A 19365-nucleotide genomic window follows, 5' to 3' on the forward strand; every position below is an offset into this window, starting at 1 on the left:
TTATTCTTACCTTCTTCTCTGCTTCCTCCTGAGGCAGGGTCTCACTATGTATCCTGGAGCTGGCTAGGCATGTCTTTTGCTGGCCTCTAATTCACAGAAATCTGTTTTTCAAATATTCTGAGTGCTGGGATTAAAGATTTGCACCACCTTATTTTTTAATTTCTTTCTTTTTTTTTTTTTTGTTTTCAAGACAGGGTTTCTCTGTGTAGCCTTGGCTTTATGAACTCCTTGAAGACCAGACTAGCCTCGAACTCATAGAGAATCGCCTGCCTCTGCCTCCCAAATTCTGGGATTAAAGGGATGCATGAGCACCACCTGGCTCACCTTATTCTTGACAGGTGGCAGTGTTAATATATTAACAACCGCTTAATAAAATTAAACATATATCTAAAATACACACAATGTACAAAAGTCTCATTTTATTCTTTTGGCTTTTTTTTTTTTTTTTTGAGTTTCTCTGTATAGCCCTGGCTGTCCCGGAACTTGCTCTGTGAACCAGGCTGCCCTCAAACTCAGAGATTCATCTATCTGCCTCTGCCTTGCAAGTGCTGAATTATTTCCTTCTTTATTCAGATAGTTTCCATTGCTAGGAAATGAACCCTGGCCTTCAGCATTCTGCACAAGTGCTTTACCACTGAGGCCCCTGAATCTTTTTCCATTTTACTCCCACCCCAACAACTAATTAGAGCCTTCATTTGAACAGTGTGTAATGATCACATATCTGATAGCTTAGAGGAAAAGGCAGTTTTTCTCTTACCGCAGCTAGCATTAAAATAATTGAGACTGAACTATTATATTTAACAAGCTTCGCAGCACAAGAACCGAGCAGTTACTACTCTATTCTTAATGCTGGCTTCCTCCCAGTGCAAATCCCGACAGACAGGAGGCAGAAGCAGGAGCCTGGTCTACACAAGGCGTTTCAATACAGCCAAGGCTATAAGGGTAAACCCCTTCTTGAAAAACCAACAAACAAAACAACCCTGAAAGTTTTTTGGGGGAGGGATATGGGATAGAGAGTGGTTAAGGGCATGTCCTGCTCCTATAGAGGACTCAGGTTCTATTTACAGGATCCATATATATTGGACATCTCCAAGCATTCAAGTTCCAGGTTGTTTGATGACCTCTTCTGGCCTCTGAAGGCATCTGCAAGCATGTGGTACACATGCATACACTCAAGTCCATATACATATACAGAAAAAATTTTGTTTTTAAAGAGGGAGTAGCAGGTATAGTAGCAGTGTTTAATCCCAATACGCCTTTGAGAGAAGAGGCAGATAGCTCTTTATGAGTTTTGAGGCCAGTCTGGTTTGCATATTATGTTTTAGGCAAGTCAGGGCTACACACAATGAGGCCTCATATCAAAAACAGCAAAAAAAAGTTCTACAACGAAGTTCATGCTGTCAACACTTCCCCTCCTGTATTGCAAATTCCAGAGGTGAGATGGGGTGGGCAGAGAGAGGGGGGAAGAGGAGAGGGAGAATTTAGTAAACCTTATTTTCACCAGAGAATATCAGCAATAAAGGGACTTGGACCCAATTTTTATTTCTAGTTGAAATTGGTATGTCATACTGATTCCCACGATGCAGAATACTCCAAATGGATCAGACTGCCTGACCACCTGTCTAGTAACAGTTATAAATGAAGAGTATATCAAGCTATATACACAGTTTGTATTCAAGTCATACAGCAGAATAACATGTTTCCACACTGATGGTCACAGCACAATGCCAAATCAAGACAGCAAAAGAACCAGGACCTCTAAAGCCACAGAGGAGCATATATGGTTCCCAGCACTTACACATCTGCTAACAAAGGTGCGGTGGTGCTGGCCTGTAGTCCCAGCACTCAGCGAGGCAGAGGCAGGCAATCTCTGTGTTCAAGGCCAGCCTGGTCTACAAATTGAGTCCAAGCCAGCCTAGGCTACACAGTGAAGCCCTGCTTTGAAAAGCCTAATCAATCAATCTGTAACTTTAGCTCCAGGGATGTGACACTTTCTTCTGGCCTCTGTAGGAACCAGGTACACACATGGTACACAGAACATACAAACAGGTGAAACACAAAACTAAAGCGTCCCATTTCCTGAAGTATCTGCACAGGCCTCTGAGAGTGAAATGGCACTTTGGAGACATCTCAAAGCTCTGTTTACATTCAAATCTGTCAGTTTCTATCTCTGTATAATGTATTTTAGTTCATGCCTACCCGAACTCCTTATGTATACCAGGTTGGGCTTGAACTAGGGGGAAGCGTGAGCTTCTCTTGTGCTGGGATTACAGGTGTAAGCTTGAATGACTAAAAATGACCTTTTTTTGTAGGCAGGGTTTAATATACCCAAGCGTGGCCTCACGCCTGCTATTTGCTCCCACCCCGACTGCGATGATGACAGGCCTGCTGTGACGTAGCCTAATGCAGTGCCGCAGACCAAGCCCATGGCTTTCTGTGTGCTAGGCAAGCACTCTACCTACCGAACTACATCCTTGGCCTGAAAAGGTACCATCTAACAAGAATGGATTCTTCTAAAAAATTCTATCATGCAGCATCATCACTAAGTCTGCAAGTGTTCCCACTCAGAAGAAAGCATCTCCTTTGGTCATTATTAATAATGGCACTGTTTCACAAGAAAAAGCCCCAAATGGAAAACCTCCCTAAAACAAAACAAACAAAAAACACACATTCCTAGAAATTTAATTTTAACACCAGAAATCAACAAGAGATAAAAACTCAAATTTAGTGAGCAGGACCCTCAATGGCCATCAAAGTTATTAGATTTGCTGCTTCTTCGGAAAAAAACAAATGGCTGATGAAGCTGGTGCAGAGGAGGGCCTGGAGGCCCAGGCTCGAGAGGCCTCCCGAGAATTGCAGCAGTGGCCGTGGCTGTGTGCTCCTAGAGGGCAGAACTGGAAACTCATCCCCAAGCTGGGACACCTAGTCAAGGACATGAAGACCAAGTGTCTGAAAGAGATCTACCTACCTGTTTGTTCTCCAAAAGCAATCTGATATTACTGAAGCAGATTCAGGCAGGCCAGAGGACCAGGTTCACATTGGTGTAGGTGTTAAATGCTCCAAGGAGGTAGCCACTACCACACAAGGGGCCATCACCTTGGCCAAGTTTTCCACCTTCTGTGCAGGAGAGGCTACTGGGGAGCAAGACTGACAAGCTCCCACAAGTCCAAGCAAGGGGACAGACCACTGCAGCTCTGTGTTGGTGATCTCACTCCCGCCCCGGGAGGCACTTGTGTTGTCTCTGCTCCTGTGCCCAATAAGATGCTGCCAATGACTGGTATTGATGACTCACACACATCAGCCAGGGCCTGCACTGCCATCATGGGCAACTTTGCCAAAGCCACCTTTAATGCCATCTCCAAGATCGACAGCTACTTGGACCCCAACCTCTGGAAATAGACAGTGTTCATCAACTCTCCTTGCCAGGAATTCACTAACCATCTTGTGGAAACCGACAACAGTCTCCATTCGGAGGACCCAAGATTCAGCTGTGGCTACCATATAAGACTGTTTTTGAGACAGGCAACCCTGGCTGTCCTGAAACTCGATTTGTAGACCAGGCTGGCCTCGGGCTCAAGAGATCTGCTTGCCTCTGCCTCCCCAGCACTGAGATTAAAGGTGTGTGCCACCACTCCTGGCTCCATATAAGTTTTTATACAAAAAAAAAATAAAGTGAATTAAGTCTGAAGAAAAAATTCTTTAGATTCAGAGTTTCTCAAATTTCAGAGTACACTTTTACAGAAAAATGTAACCATGACACTGAAGTTAGCTATATATACATATATATGCATACACACATTTAAATATACACACATATTTTTAATGTTTCTTAGTCATACTAACATAAGATAGCTATATATTTTTTGTAATTTTCATAATAAAAGCTAAAATATTTACATATGAAATTGAAAACAAAATATAAAATACAAATTACCTTTACTTACTGTAACAAGCGAACTGTTTTGCTCAAATAGAAAAACATGTAAAGAACAATTTGGCTTAATAGCAAATAATTGTAGCTTCAGATCATTTTCTGTTCTTAAGCTTCTTGAATGTATATATAGCTTGTTTGTTTTTGTTTTGTGAGATAGGGTTTCTTACGGAGCTCTGGCTGTTCCAGAACTCACTCTGTAAACCAGGCTGGTCTTAAACTCAAGAGATCTTCCCATCCTTGCCTCTGAGTACTGGGATTAAAGGTGTAAGCCATCAGTGCCTTGCTTGAATATATTTTCTTTAGATTATTACATATACAGCTTGTCTTTTCTTGCTTTTAGGTCATTAAGTGGAAGTCCTGTAAGAACAACTTTACAAAGTGAGAACCCTCAGAGTGACAAAACTCAAACTGCTTTTACTAAAAATCTGTAAGAATCACTATTCACTCCAATTGAATGATGCTTTTACATCTGAAACAGGAACATTTTTACTATTTGTTTGCTATCGGGCACAACGCTAATAAACTCCTGTAAATCCCTCCACTTAAAAGCACCACAGTGGTGCTGGCTCCAGGTACAAAACTCTTCTGGGTGAGGCAGACCCCGCAGCGTCTGCAGCAGACAGGCTTTACGTATATAGCAGGAGCACACCATTTTCCCCACCTTCACAATATGGACGTTCTACAGCTTCACTGCATTTACCGTTCAAGGTAGATTTTAACTTTGAATACTTAGCACTATTGTTGATGTGCATCTCACTTTCTTCATGTTTACTAAGGATATGTGACAAATGCTGCCAATCTTTGCACCCATTCTCATTTCTCAGCTGATTTTTCCCTTCCCCAAAGAGTCTGCAATATAGGCAAAACACAGAGTCTTTAGAGACTGAATAAAGTAGCCAGGATCTGGTGGCCTTCTCACCACTTGGAAGAATTCGTGTGTAGTATGTTTCTGAAAACTTCCTCCCTGTGCTATCTTTTGGAAAATTACAGTTTCTTATTTGAGGTGGATCATTTTTTACAAGAAAATCACGCTGTTTCATATTCAAAATTTGGGGCCATGAACCTGGATCTGAAGAAAGTACTACAGTTGACATAGCAAATTCTTCTGAATTTTTGTCTCCCTGTTGCTCTTGAAACATATCAGGGGCTGCTGTCACAGAAGAAAGTAAATTCTCACTTTGCTCCCTCGATGATGTATGCAGGCTACATTCTGCTGCAACTTCTATTATCTCTGAAATCTTTTCCTTTTTTTCTGGTATTTGTGTTTTTTCCGAAAGTGTACTTGATGATTCTTGTAACTTTCTTTCATTTTCTTCTAGGATAGCTTTCCTTTTCCTATTTTGTAAAAGTAGTATTTTTGATTTTGTTTCCATTATCTGTAAAAAAAAAAAAAAAATTACAATTTTATGGACATTTTAAAAATTGAAATAAGTCCCCCTGAGGGGAGAGCAGTCTTGCCAGGCCACAGAGTAAAACAATGCAGCCAGTCTTGATGAGACCAGATAGGCTAGGGTCAGATGGAAGGGGAGGAAGACCTCCCCTATTAGTGGACTTGGGAAGGGGCATGAAAGGAGGTGAGGGAGAGAGGTTGGGTTTGGGAAGGAATGAGGGAGAGGGTTACAGCAGGATACAAAGTGAATAAACTGTAATTTATAAAAATATAAATATTTTTTAAAGTGAAAAAGAAATACAGAAATAAGAACAGGCAATGATTCATTTTTAGTTTAGTTTAGTTTTTTTTTTTTTAAAGCATACTGAGGCATGCAGCAAAACACTCTTATTCACAAAATACATTTAAAAAACAAAGTTAGGCATAGCATCTTATACCTACCAGGATTTCTACAATTGACAGAAAGTGAAGAGTAGAAACATGATAGTGATACAGGGAAAATTAGAACATCACTAAGGCTTTGGTAGAAATTTAACAGGGTGAGTCAGCTTCGGAAAGCAGTTTGGCAATTTACCTAACATTATTAACACATGATACATACAGAGAAAGTACAGATCTAAGATAAACATGTCAACACAACCATTCAATGGAATTTTATGGTAATAAAAGCTAAGCATACGTCAGGAGTGATGGAACATGTCTTTGATCTCAGCACTCAGAGAAGCAGAGGCAGGAGGAACACTGTGAGTTTGAGGCCAGCCTGGTCTACAAATAAGAGTCCAGGACAGCCAAGGATACACAAGAGAAACCCTGTCTCAAAAAAGACAAAAACAAAGAAAGAGAGAGAGGAAGAGAAAGAGAGAGAGAGAGGGAGAGGGAGAGAGAAGAAGGAGGAGAAGAAAAAAGCAAGAAAAAAGAAAAAAGAAAGAGAGAGAGAGAGAGAAAAGGCAGTGTGCTGGCTAGTTTATTTATGAGATATGTGCCTTAGGGGCCAGATGTCTCCTTGTGTTGGAGTCACAGCGGTTAGTGATCCATCTGATGTGGTGCTCTTAACCACTGAGCCATCCTTCTGGCTCCCTATTAAAAAATAATCTAGATATTATTCAGTGATATGACTAATGACAGTGTTTTAATTTTTCCTTTTTGTTTTGGTGGTGTCGTGGGGACTTAACCTAGGACTGTGTGTATACCAAGGAAGTCCTCTGCTACTGAGCTATCCCCAGCCCTATTTTTATTTAAAATGTTCATGTATCATGAAGGTTTCTCTGCTACTCTCCTCTGAAGATCTATTACTGATCACTTTGAAACAGGTCAAGATCTGGACATTCAGCTGTGGCCTGTTTTGTTTACACATATTTCCCCATCTTTACTTTCTTCTCTTCACTTTATACTCTATGTGCAAACCTTATATTATTATTTATGCATGTTTATGTATGCATATATGTTTATGCATATGTGCGTGCATGTATGTGGATACATGCACTCGAGTATGTACAGTCACAGAACATTTGAGGTCTTGTTCCAAACACATGGTTATATAGGCAGCCTAGTTAAACTCAGTGAGTTACAAAACAACAACAAAAAGACGTGGTATTCTGAATGAGCTGTCTACTCTAAGTCTCAGGTATTTGAATACTTGTCCCCAGTTGGTGGCTATTCAGGGTCGATTTAGGAGGTGTGGCCTTGCTGGAGGAAGTATATGTATCACTGCAGAAAGGCTTTAAGGTTTCAATAATTTTATCATTTTCCATGTGCTCTCTCAACTTCCTGTTTGTGATTAAGGCTGTGAGCACCCAGCTACTGCTCCAGCTGCCTCCACTTCACCATTTGAACTATTACCCTCTGAAATAGTGAACCCCACATAAGCCCTTTCTTCTATAAGAACAGGGCAGCCTTGACCTCAGAGATTGACCTCTTTGGCTTCTCTAGAGCCAGGAGTAAAGGCACACACCACCATCCCTGTTATCAAAACTAAAAGCCCAGCATGGTGGTACACATCTGTATGTGAGTGCTCCTGCAGCACGCACTGGGCATGGCAACAAGACAATCACCAGAAGGTTGAAGGTCAGGGAGCCTGGAGTATGCATTATGTGTGTCTCTCAAACAAGGCAGAGGGTAAGGACAGACAGCCCAGGTGTCTGTAAACTTCACATGTAAGCACTTATACGCATACAAACACATGCACACATACACTCTCAAAGAACTAGGGACTAGAGAAATTACCTCAGCAGTTAAGAGCACTGGCTGCTCTTTCAGAGGATCTGGGTTTGATTCCTAGCACTTACATGGTGGCTCACATCTGTCTGTGACTATAGGTACAAGGGATCCAAAATCCTTTTCTGGCCTCTGAGGACATCAAGGATGGATAAGCATGCAGGAAAACATGCAGGTAAAATTCCCATGTACATAAAATATATTACAAAAACAAATAAAACAAAATTACCTCTTTATATACGTTGGCACAGTCCTGGCAGCAGAATCTCTTTTGCTGACCTGTAATCAGGATACTGTGTCCAGTATTCTTGGGCATATACTTGCCACACTGTTCACAGCAGTTCATTATCAGACCATTGGTCAGTCTGTACTCATTAAAGCAATTGTTACTGCACAATTTATGTGTTACATGGTTAATACTGATTTCATGGCGAACCTAAAAGAAAACAAAAAATTTTTAAGACAGCATTATACAATTTATTGCCCTACAGTATTTAGATCCTCCCTTACAATATTTGGGAGGCAGATGAAGAGAATCATTACTCACAATTAGAATGGAGTCTGCATCTAGCAATAAGATGGTTCTGAAGTTGTAACTGAGATAAATTAATGTCCTTGGTTTAAATGGCCTCCAAAGTTACTCCACATCAGACTTAGTTACCAAGGACAATGTAAACCAAGGGGCTGCCTGAAATGTATGGCTCTTCCTTTTCAACATGTATCAAACCATTTATCCCATCCATTCTTGTAGAACTATTGCTTCCTTCATTGGCCTGAAATTACTGAATTATCACAACTAAAGCCACAGAAACAGGCATGTCCTGTCTACACTATGAAACTTTATATGTATAAAATAGCTTTGGCTGTCTGTCCTGGAACTTAACTCTATGGAGACCAGGCTGACCTCAAATTCAGAGATCTGCCTGCCTCTGCCTCCCAAACGCTGGGATTAGAGGTGTGCACCACCACTCATTGGGTAAATTTTTTTGCTTGGTTATTTTTGTTTTTTAAGACAGGGTTTCTCTGTGTAGCCTTGGCTGGCCTTGAGCTCACAGAGATCTCCTGCTTCTGCCTCTGGAGTGCTGGGATTAAAGGCGTGTGCCACCACCACCTGGGAGCAAATTTTTTTAAGTAACATCCTTAGTAGTCCTTCCAACATGAATATTTAGGATATGGACATTAGTAAATGGTAGAGCTTATACTGTACTTAAACTTAACATTATTTCTATTAGCCTAAATAGTAACAGTAGAAAGAGCAGACCTCTCCTAATTTATTACAGATTATACATCTTGACTTAATATAAACGTCTTTTCTAAGAGTCTGGTGGTCGTCATGAGGAGACAGAGATGCACTATAGAACTCTGGGAAGGACTTGCTTGACTCTACTGGAGGAGCCTTCATTGCTGTCCTCAAAGGAGACTCTCTGAAACACAAAGGAGAAACAAACATCTGAAGAACACTACTTTAAATGCACTTTCAGCTTCACTTCCACTATTTCCTAAATAATACAGAAAATTCAAATGAAAACTCTTGTGGGGAGATGGCTCAGAACTTAAAGTGCTGCCTGCTCTTCCAGAGGTCCGGAGTTCAATTCCTAGCAACCACATGGTGACTCACAACCATCTATAATGATATCTGGAGCCCTTTTCTAGTGGTTAGGCAGAACACTGCATGCAAACAAACAAATAAATAAATCTTTTAAAAATTTTGGTCTTAAAAAAAAGAAAAGAAAACTCTGTTGTAACATTGAATTTCCTTAGTATTCTAGGCTTAAAACTGCTAGCACTTGGGGCTAAAGAGATGGCTTAGCCATTAAGAGCACTGTCTGCACTTACAGAGAACCCAAGGTCAGTTCTCAGCACCCACATGGACATGTGGCTTAAAACTGTCTATAATTTCAGTTCCAGTCAACCTAGTGACCTCTTCTGGCCTCCAAGGGCACCAGGCATACAGAGTGCACTTAGATAGACACAGGCAAAACACTCATACAGATAAATAAATCCTTACAAAAAATTCAAATCAAGGCACTAGTAGGAAAAGACAAAACCAATGGGGTTAAATAGATAGTTCATTGGTACCAGTACTATACATATAGAAAACCTGAGCTTGATTCTTAACCCACATCAGGCAGCTCAGTACCACCTTTTAACTCCAGCTATAGGGTGATGAAATGTCTGACTTTTGTGGGCACTCACATGTACCTACACACAAGCGTACGCACGCACAACCTAAGTTTTTTTTCTTTATTTTTATTTTATGTGTATGGTTATTTTGCCTGCATGTATGTCTATGTATTCATGGGTGCAGTGCTGATAGGGGCCAGAAGATTGTGTTGGATCCTCTAGAATCAGAGTTAACTAGAGTCAACCTGGATGCTAGGAATAGAACTAAGGTCTTCTGGAAGAGTAGCAGTACTCTAAAGCACAGAGCCATAGCCATCTCTCTAGCCCCATAAAAATCTTAAAAAATGTTGGTAGTGGGCCCAGGGAAATGGCTCAAAAAGAAAGGGCACGTAGTGCAATGGGTAGGTTGGCAGAACTAACATGTAAGATGTAGAAAGCCGAAGGCAAACATAGCATCTGGGAGAGAGGTAGTATACTTCTGTATCTATATACATCCTTCGTTAAAACTACAGTACAAAAGAACCTATAGTTCCAGAACAATGCAATTTCAATAAACTTGAAAACATCTCTGTAATGCAGGCGTCACTATTCTAGCTCACAATTATATCCAGAATATTTATTTATACTGGTAATTAAGCCACATGGAGAAACGTTGAGGTCTGCTTACTTTTTACATGTTATATTCCTTGTCTTTCGAGTACGTTTATGAGAGAAAGAAGAAAGGCAGGTGGTTGAACAGAAGAGGTGAGCTGATCCTTTTCGTTGATAAGCTGTCTGTCCCTTCTGTAGAGGATTTTTGCAGTTTGCACAAGTGATTTTAGCAGGTTTAGTAAGATGCTGTTGGTTTGAAGGCTGGAAATTCTGTTTAGGAAGTGAGGCCACTGGTGATAAAGAATCCACCCCTTGTTGTTTCTGATTACGAGGAAATGATGCTGACTGGGAGATCCAAGAATCTTAAAAATAAAATGCAGAACAAAAGTCACAGAATAAATAAAAATACACATTAGGACAATATTTGAATTTAAGTGTTTAAGAGACTCATAAGCATATGGGAAAGGCAAAATAACTCTGACAATCAACCCAGGATTCCTCCTACTGTTTGAATGGGTATTCAATGTTTCGTGAGGGTTCATGTGTTTCAACACTGGGTTTCCAGCTGGTGGATACAGGGCCTTACCGGGGGAGAGAGGGATTAGGGGAAGGGCTTAAGGTTACAGCACCAGCTATTTAAGAAGCAAGTGTTATCCTGCATGGTGGTACAATCGATACTCATAGTATGATGAAAATAAAGACAGGAGGATGATCACACGTTTGAGGCCAGTAAGACTATCTCTAAAAGCAAATGTTTCAGGCAGCTGCCATTGGCTCCTCTAGCTTTGGAGTTGCTTGTCATATTTCTGGGCAGCAATGGCTTGTGTTCCCTTAAACTGAGCCAAACTATGTCCTGCCTCCCTTTTTGTTCTTGCTTTTTTTTTTTTTTTTGAAGATTTATTTATTATGTATACAGTGTTCTGCCTACATGCCAGAAGAGGGTTCCAGACCTCATGATAGATAGTTGTGAGTCACCATGTGGTTGCTGGGAATTGAACTCAGGACCTCTGGTAAGCATCCAGGACTCTTAATCTCTGAGCCATCTCTCCAGCCCATGTCCCACCTCCCTTAAGCTTGTATTTAATAAGACATATATACATATACACACATACTCATATGATTACAAACTTTGCATTTTAAAAAATGAACGTGTTCCCTAGGATTATGCAATGTGGCAGGCCACTAGCTATTTGCAGACTCCATAAGCACAAAATCTGTCTCCTGAATTTACTAATTATGCAACAACATTACACTCTATGAGTTTGTTGTTTCTTTGTAGTGCTGGAGATATATAAACCAGCTCATGGTTCTACCAGGGAGCTAAATTTCCAGCCCTCTGGCTTGTTTTTCTCTGTTATATGTTGAAATTACACCTAATTCTCCAATAATATTAGGAATAAATGAAATAGTGCACATTCTATTTACTGTAGAGTAAATAGATGCTGTACTCTGGGATCAAACTTTCTCTTTTTTACATTCAGATAGCAAACCACATTTAAGCAGTGGTAGGAATAAAACAGCAATCTTTACAAGATTTGTCAATATTAACACTACAGGGGAAATAAAACCTCAACTCTGAAAATAGTTTTGTTCTGTGGACTAACTAATACTTAAGCAAAGTAGGATACCATTATTATATTGCCTAAGATGTTTTTTTTCCCCCGAGACAGGGTTTCTCTGCATAACCTTGGCTGTCCTGGAACTCTTTTTGTAGACCAGGCTTGCCTTGAACTCTCAGAGATCCACCTGCCTCTGCCTCTGAGTGCTGAGATTACAGGCACGTGCCACCACACCAGGCTGCTAACGTGGTAATTTATCTGGGAAAAAAAAAATTCATTGTAGGTTTGGCACATAAATCAAGTGTGTCCATTTTTCTAATGCAACTATTTAAATTCCTAAATAAAAACTGGGTATGGGGCAATGACTAGCTGAATCTTAGGCCAGCTTGGGCCATAGGTATTCTGTCTTTAAATAAGTTAACTTACCAACTGGGAGAGAGGATGTTAGTGTTTCTATTCAAATTAAGTCTTAGTCAAAATTTTCCATGCCCCATGTTCATGATACATTTTAAGACCAGAAAAGGCTGTCTTACTCACCTTTCTATTGCTGTGAAGAGACATGACAACCAAGGCAAGTCTTATAAAAGAAAGCATTTAGTTAGACTTGATTACAGTTTCAGAGGGTTAGTCCATGGTTATTATGGCAGGAAGCAGGAAGACATGGTGCTGGAGCAGCAGCTGAGAACTTTATATTCTGACCAGCAGGCAGCAGGCATAGAGAGAGACTAGGCCTGCTGTGAGTTTTTGAGGCCTATTTTATTTAGTCCAGATCTTTCAATGTAATATATGCCAAGGAAGCTGGGGGGGGGGGGGGGGGGGGGTACCTGTCTCAAAAATACAAAACAAACAAAAACCAAAACAACTCTCTCTCTCACACACACAAGCAATTAAGAACTAGAGCTCAGACAATTCATCCAAAAGTTTAAGTACTAGAACCACTGTAAATTTATGTTCCTTGCGTTCTGCAACTTAATTCACTTAGTCTGGCACCCTAGCTCCAGGGATTACATGATTCTATCTCCCATGTGCTAGAATTTCAGAAAGGCTGACACAACCACCAGCTTTTATGTGCATTCTAGAGATCTGAACCCTGGCCTTTGTGTTTAGACAGCAAGCATTTACCTGTGAGCTATCTCTCCAGCTGGATATTTTCAGATTTTTATCTTATTATTCTTAATAGAAACAGGAAATACCTGGTTACTAAAAGTATACAATTCTTTACTCAATGTCATAGGATGATTATCATATCATAGCCAGAAATGCCTATAAAACAAAGCACAAGGATGACAAGAACAATTTCTATAGGATCTTTCTTTTGGAGGTGACAGGGTCCCATCGTGTTGTCCTGGCTAGACTCATTAAAGATCCACCTGCCTCTGTGTCCCCAGTGCTCAGATGAAAGCCTCTGACGCCTGGACCTTTTTCTTCAGTTTTTAAGGTAACGTCTCATTAACACCTGCTGGCCAGACTGAAATCCTCACTCCTCAGTACTAGGTTACAGGTATGCACCATTACCCTCAGTCCTTAAAACCATTAAAATAATCAAACCCCCAAATTACTCTCTCCTTAAAACTCTTAAACTCCACATACATAGCTTTGGAAAAGCCCTAAGAGCCATTTCTCTGGCCCTTAAAATAGTTAAGATATGACTCACATCAGATTAAAAATATTACTCTCTCTAAATTACACATACAAATAGATTTCACAGTTATATTAACAATCTATCTTACTATGAAAGCCAATAAATTATTTTATACGGGATGTAACAGGAGTTCTAAGAAGAACAGCTATGGGAGCTGAGGAAATGGCATAGCGTAAAAAGGTTTGTCCCACAACTGTGCAAGGATGAAGACCTGAGCTTGATCCCAAATAAAAGTGGAAAACAACAGACAAAAGGCAGGCAATGAGACAGCTTAGTCAGCAGAGTCAGCTGCAGCCTGAGAACATGAGTTGGATCCTTAAGACCACACACAGTAGAAGAGAACTGGTCCCTGCAAGCTGACCTTCTGACCACTACATGAGTTGTAGCAAACACACCATCAGTAATAAATATAATCTAGATTTTTTTTTTAAGTTAAGCCAGGAATGGTGGCATATACCTTTAATCCCTGCACTCAGGAGGCAGGAAGATCACTGAGTCTGAGGCCAGCCTGGTTTACACAGCGAGTTTCAGAGCAGCTATGGCTACATGGTGAGACCCTTAACAGACATTTTTTCTTAAAGCTAAAAAAGAAATATAGAGATAGATAGATAAATAGAACTGGTAATCTTCAGGGTCAGTAAAACAAACAAACAACAACAGAAACTACAAACCTGCTTCAACACCTAAGGTAGAGACCAAGAGAAGAAGATAGCTCTGGCCGTCAGGCACATGTATACAGTCACATAGAAATCTAAACTTACTTGAATACAAGGCAAATAATACAATTTACTGCTTACCAGGATTGAGATGAGCAGCAATTCTTCCATTCTGAAGCGCATCTGTGACATCAATCCTACCAGGATTAAAAGGTTCTACTGCAGTCTTGGTCTGTAAAGTTAAAGATGAGGTGTATGCTTGTATATTAACACTAAAGCCTTTGTGTTATCTCCCAAACTAATACCCTATAGTGACATACAATCATTAAGCTCCTAGCATTTTGGGCTTACCCCACTCTGAAGTTAACATTAGTAACATCAGAGTTGATTCTGTTGTGATACCATTAGTAACCCTTCCTGAATTTACCTTACTTCTTGATAAACTGGAAATGGAGAAATCCAGATTTTTGGCACTACTTTTATTTCCATGAGGTAGGATAAAATCGGTAGGCTTTTTCTCCTCCCTTCCACTTATTTCTGTGTCCCCTTCATCATCAATTACAATTGTTTCACATATATTTCCCTTCTGAGATGTCAAATCTCTTGAAGAAGGGGGAATTATGGAATAATTTCCTCGTGGATTTTCATGTTTTGAAGATGCAAATACAAAGTTTCTTTCATTAGTGACTGCTGGAGCACAAACTGGAGGCTGTATTGATTCAATAAACACGACATCATCATCATCCACAGCTGAGTCTCTAGATGTACTGACTGAAGAACTTGATGGATCACCAAATGACTCCATATCTGGGAGAGGCGCTGCCATGGCCCTACCCCCTAATACAGCATGAGTCTGGACGCAGTCAGCTGATCTTCCCAAGTACTTATGCACACCAAAGAATCTGTAAGAGACAGAAAGAGGGTTCTTTCATTTTCCTGCAATAATAGCACTGATAAAATTTTAAAAACCATTAATGTCAAGCTCATTCTGTTTTTCCTGTTAATCACTTTATATTAAATTCTGCTTCTTTGTAGAGTTTGATGGAAAATATGCAATATGATGGTCCTTTAACACAATCAATTGTGCTACTACTCTCCACTTAAAACAAAAATGGCCTAAGATTTCTTTGAATTTAAAATAATAAAATCTGGACTGGAGCGATCGCTTGGCAGGAATGCCTCTTGCTCTTCTTCTAGAAGACCCAAGTTGAGTTTCCAGCACCCACCAGGAGGCTCACGAGTGTCTGCAACTCCAGCTCCAGGGGATCTGACACTCTATATAGAGTCCACAGGCCCCAGTGCCCACATGCCCACCCACTGTGATGCTTTGAGTAGAGGGACCCCACAGGCTCATGTGTTTGAATGCTTGGCCTATAGGAAGTGACACTATTAGGAGGTGTGGCCTTCTTGGGGCAAGCTTTGCCATTTTGACCATGTGCCTTCTTGCACCCTTCTCTCAGGACTCATCTCTCGCTACCCTTCACCCCCATAGCCCAGTCTATTCTGCTGGCCATGTTCAGTTTACTGCTTTATCTTCTTGCTCTAGATTCTTCCAGATGCTTCTGGCTGCACTTTCCTCATCTGAAATAAAAAACAAAACCTCAACCACACCCTGGAACAGTCATGTCCTCATCTCATTGAATTGTAAGTTTTCACTGAGTTGTTTAGACTTTGTTTTGCCTGCATGTATGTCTGGTGTGCCTGGGTGTCAGGAAAGCATCAGATCCCCTGAGATCCAGTCAATGGTGGTTTTGAGCCACCATGTGGGTGCTGAGATCCAAAAAGTGTTAATAATGGTTGAACAACCTCTCACAACTATTTAAACTTTCAAAGCACAGGCCCTCAACCTGTGGGTCAAGACACCTTTGGCAAACCTCTACCTCCAAAAATATTTACATTACAATCCATAACAGTAACAAAATTACAGTTACAAAGTAGCAACCAAAATAATTTTATGGTTGGGGGTCACCACAACATGACAGACTGTTATTAAAGGGCAAAGAATTAGGAAGGTTGAAAATCACTGGTTTTTGTTGTTTGTTTTTTTGAGACAGGGTTTCTCTTCATAGTCTTAGCTGCCCTTGAACTGACTCTGTTTACCAGGCTGCCCTCAAACTCACAGAGATCTCCTGCCTCTGCCTCCCAAGTGGTGGGATTAAGGCATGTGACACCACTGCCCAGGGAGAACCACTGTTTTAAAGCACAGAATTTTTTAAAAAAATGTTTACTTAATTTTGCATGTGCCTGAGTATGTGTATATATGTATGTGTGTGTGTGTACCATAAACATGCAAGGGCTCAGAAGCGGCATCAGATCCCTTGGAATTGGAGTAAAAACTGTTGTAAGCTGTATGTGAGTGCTGGGACTCAACCCAGGTCCCCAGCAAGACTAACAAGTGCCTTTAAAGGAACAGTCATCTCTCTAGCAACCCCCTCCCAATCTCCATTTTCCCAAGACAGCGTTTTTCTTTCTAGCCCTGGCTATCTTTGGAACTTGCTCTGTAAATTCGCTGCCACACCCTTGTCCAATCTTCATTCTTAAAAGTGAGATAGAGAATTCTACAATTTGACTCTGTGCTAGCTTTAAAAGGGTACATCTGATGGGGACTGGAGAGATGGCTCAGTCTTTAACAGCATTTGCTGCTCTTCTAGAGGACCAGAGTTCTGATCCAACACCCAGCTGATCCCAGCTCTTTCTTCTGTCTTCCTCGGGAACACACTGGCAGACACACACAGTCTAAATATTTTTTAAAAGTAAGAACACCATGTCTAAAAAGTACTGTAGAAGAAATCACAGGGGCTGGGGCTGGAGAGATGGCTCAGAGGTTAAGAGCACTGGCAGTGGATTAGAATTCCAGTCCCAGTGTAGGCAGCAACCTGCTGTCTAGTTCTGAAGGATCCACTGCCCCCTACTGGATGCCTTGAACACTGCATCGAAGTAGCACACATACTTGCAGCACAATACCTAGACATGAACTAAAAGTTGCTCTTCCTCAGTCTTACAACTTTTGTCAGTGATCTGCTCACTATTTTCGTTGTTGTTTTGTTTTTTCGAGATAGGGTTTCTCTGTGTAGCCTTAGCTGTCTTGGACTCACAATTTGTTTACTATTTCACATATTTTAATTAATTGTTAGTAGTTTAAAAAATACAACAGCAGAAAGAAATACCTATTGGAAAGGAAGACAAAAAATGTTAAGCACACACTTATGAATTGGAGCTTAATCCTACTTAGGAATTCTGGAGAAGAGCAACGCTGGAAGTAAAAAAAGGTGTGTTGTGTCTTCCCACAGGTCACACAGGCGAGGCTGTCCCAGCACAGACTACCCAAGACCACTCAATGCAACAGGAGACAGTCGATGCTACTAACTTTAAACAGGAGAGCTATGCAAAATGACTTACAGTAGAGATGTTTTCCTTATTTCTGCCGAATGCTTCACCACAATGGCTTGAGGAGCCTAGATTAAGAGGAAATTTAAAAAAACAAAAACAAAACAAAACAAAAAATCTTTAGCACCCATAGGTAGGAAGGAGCACCAACCCTGAACACCACCAGAGAAGGAAGTAAACCAAAGTTATTCCCGAGACTTTCCAGCAACCTTCTCCGAAAGATATGGATCAACTATTAATAAACGACAGCAGCCCAAGCTCGATCTATTGCCTCCAGTTTCAGAACGAGGAGTATACAGCGCACAGCCAAACGGAAGGGTAAACGCGGCCTTCGAGCCGGCAAGGGAATCAATCCTCTTTTTCCCAAGTTTAACCTTCGTCACCACCGTCACTCAAGTACCAGTGCGAGGGTGGAAGCGGTTCAACTGGCTCCCATTTGCCGCAAGCACTTGCCTGAGGCCTAAGGTTCCTATCTCCGCAGCTCACCGCAGGCAGCAGCTCAGCCTCGAGAACCTGCCCCCAATTAAGGCCAGAAGCAGCACAGCGCGATGAAGAGCGAAAAACAACACGCGGCGGGACTCAGGCGGCGCCCCTCCCCCGAAAACCCGGGGTCTCGGTCGGGCACGCAGGGTGGGCGCGGGCCCGGGCGGGAGGGCCGCTCGCCGCGCGGAGAACACCGTGCGCCCACCGACCGCCGCCGCCGGCTCTCCCGCCCCGGCCCGCCCCGCCCCCACCTCACCCCCTCTCCGCGCCCACCGGCCGCACGCGAAGCCGCCCGGGACCTGAGCGCGGCCCCCGGCGCACCCCGAGGCCCCGACGCAGCGGCGGCGACGCCGGCAGCCGCGGGCTGCGAAGCCCGGCTCGGTGGGAGGCTCCCGAGGCGGCCCTCACCCATCTCCGCCTCCCCCGTCGCCCCCGCCTCCGCCTCCTCCTCCCGAGGCTGCGCTGCTCCCAGCCACCCCCACTCCCCGCGGCCCTCGACAGGAGCGACAGCGGGCAGGAGCCTCACCCGGTCCTGGCTGCAGCTCCGCGGAACGAACCTCCCCTCCCCCGGCCCACCCGCCTCCGGCGACACGCACAACTCCGCTCGGTCCAGTCCCGGCTTTAGCGCTGGGGAGGAGGAGGTGGAGGAGGCGGCGGCGCGGCGGAGCCCCGGGAGGCCCCGCCCTCCGCGCGCTCATTGGCTGCCGGCGAAGGCGGCCCGGAACGCCTCGGGCACGTCCATTGGCTCGGGCGGCCTTCGCTCACGAGCCGCCCCGCCGAAGTCGTCGGAGCGCCTGTCCGTCAGGAGCGGGCCACGCCCTCGGGCCTGCCGTCCCTCCCCCCCGCCGTCAGCCCCGGGCTTAGCCGGCTCTCCCTGCCTCCCTCCCTCCTTCCCTCCCTCCCTCCCTCCCTCCCTCCCTCCCTCCCTCCCTCTCTCCGTCCCTCCCTCCGTGCCCCCGCCCCGCCCCGCCCCCACTCTCCGCCGGGTCCGCCGGGGTCAGGAGCCCGAGCGGTGCGGCCCGCAGTTCGGGTCGCGCTTCGGCCTCGGGGCGGGGGCTCCTCGTCGAGGCTCCGCGCGGTCCGGCCGCCCCGCCCGGGCCTCTAGACGGCCGCCGCGGCCCCCGGCGACCCGGCCCGCGCAGAGACGCGGCCTCGAGGCCCCGGCGTCCTCCCTGTCCGGGCCGCCGCGGCCCCGGCGACGGCCCCGCAGGCTCCCCCGCCGCGCCTCGCCCGAGGGACCGGTCCCCACCTCCGCCATGGCTGCGGCTGGAGGAGCCGTCGTCCTCCATCTTGTGGGCTCTGCCGGGAGGACTTGGGGCCCCTCCGGGCCGAGCCCCGCGGGGCGGGAACCCGGCCCGGCCCGCGCTCCGCCGTCGGCCTCCGCC

General features: G+C 43.6%; 1 protein-coding gene across 2 annotated transcripts; it reads right to left on the reverse strand.

Moving 5' to 3' along the window:
* Positions 1-1508: 1508 nt before the first annotated feature.
* On the reverse strand, positions 1509-18646 carry Zmym5 (zinc finger MYM-type containing 5). Of its 2 annotated transcripts, none has more exons than XM_055616756.1 (8): positions 18507-18646; positions 17510-17565; positions 14538-15012; positions 14252-14342; positions 10330-10615; positions 8800-8962; positions 7768-7974; positions 1509-5310 (listed from the first exon to the last, which is right to left on the reverse strand). In XM_055616756.1, exons 3-8 carry the CDS (start codon positions 14934-14936, stop codon positions 4561-4563), a joined length of 1896 nt encoding a protein of 631 aa, XP_055472731.1. In that variant the 5' UTR covers positions 14937-15012; positions 17510-17565; positions 18507-18646; the 3' UTR covers positions 1509-4560. The 2 variants fall into 2 exon arrangements, with proteins under 2 accessions (XP_055472731.1, XP_055472740.1); XM_055616765.1 differs by lacking the exon at positions 18507-18646 and adding an exon at positions 17951-18076.
* Between the last annotated feature and the right edge of the window lie 719 nt (positions 18647-19365).

Source organism: Psammomys obesus, unplaced genomic scaffold (assembly GCF_907164565.1).
Source record: "Psammomys obesus unplaced genomic scaffold, mPsaObe1.curated_primary_1811, whole genome shotgun sequence".
Classification (NCBI taxonomy): domain Eukaryota; kingdom Metazoa; phylum Chordata; class Mammalia; order Rodentia; family Muridae; genus Psammomys; species Psammomys obesus.

Bases quoted from the DNA above. Each gene is read 5' to 3' on its own strand.
- Zmym5 (XM_055616756.1), bottom strand. From the start codon at position 14,936: ATGGCAGCGCCTCTCCCAGATATGGAGTCATTTGGTGATCCATCAAGT. The intron at 8,963-10,329 runs GTAAGCAGACCT...TTTGTGTTTCAG, and splicing joins AGGAATATAACATGTAAAAA to AGAGTCTCCTTTGAGGACAG. The intron at 5,311-7,767 runs GTAATTTTGTTT...TTTTTTTTACAG, and splicing joins GTGCCAACGTATATAAAGAG to ATAATGGAAACAAAATCAAA.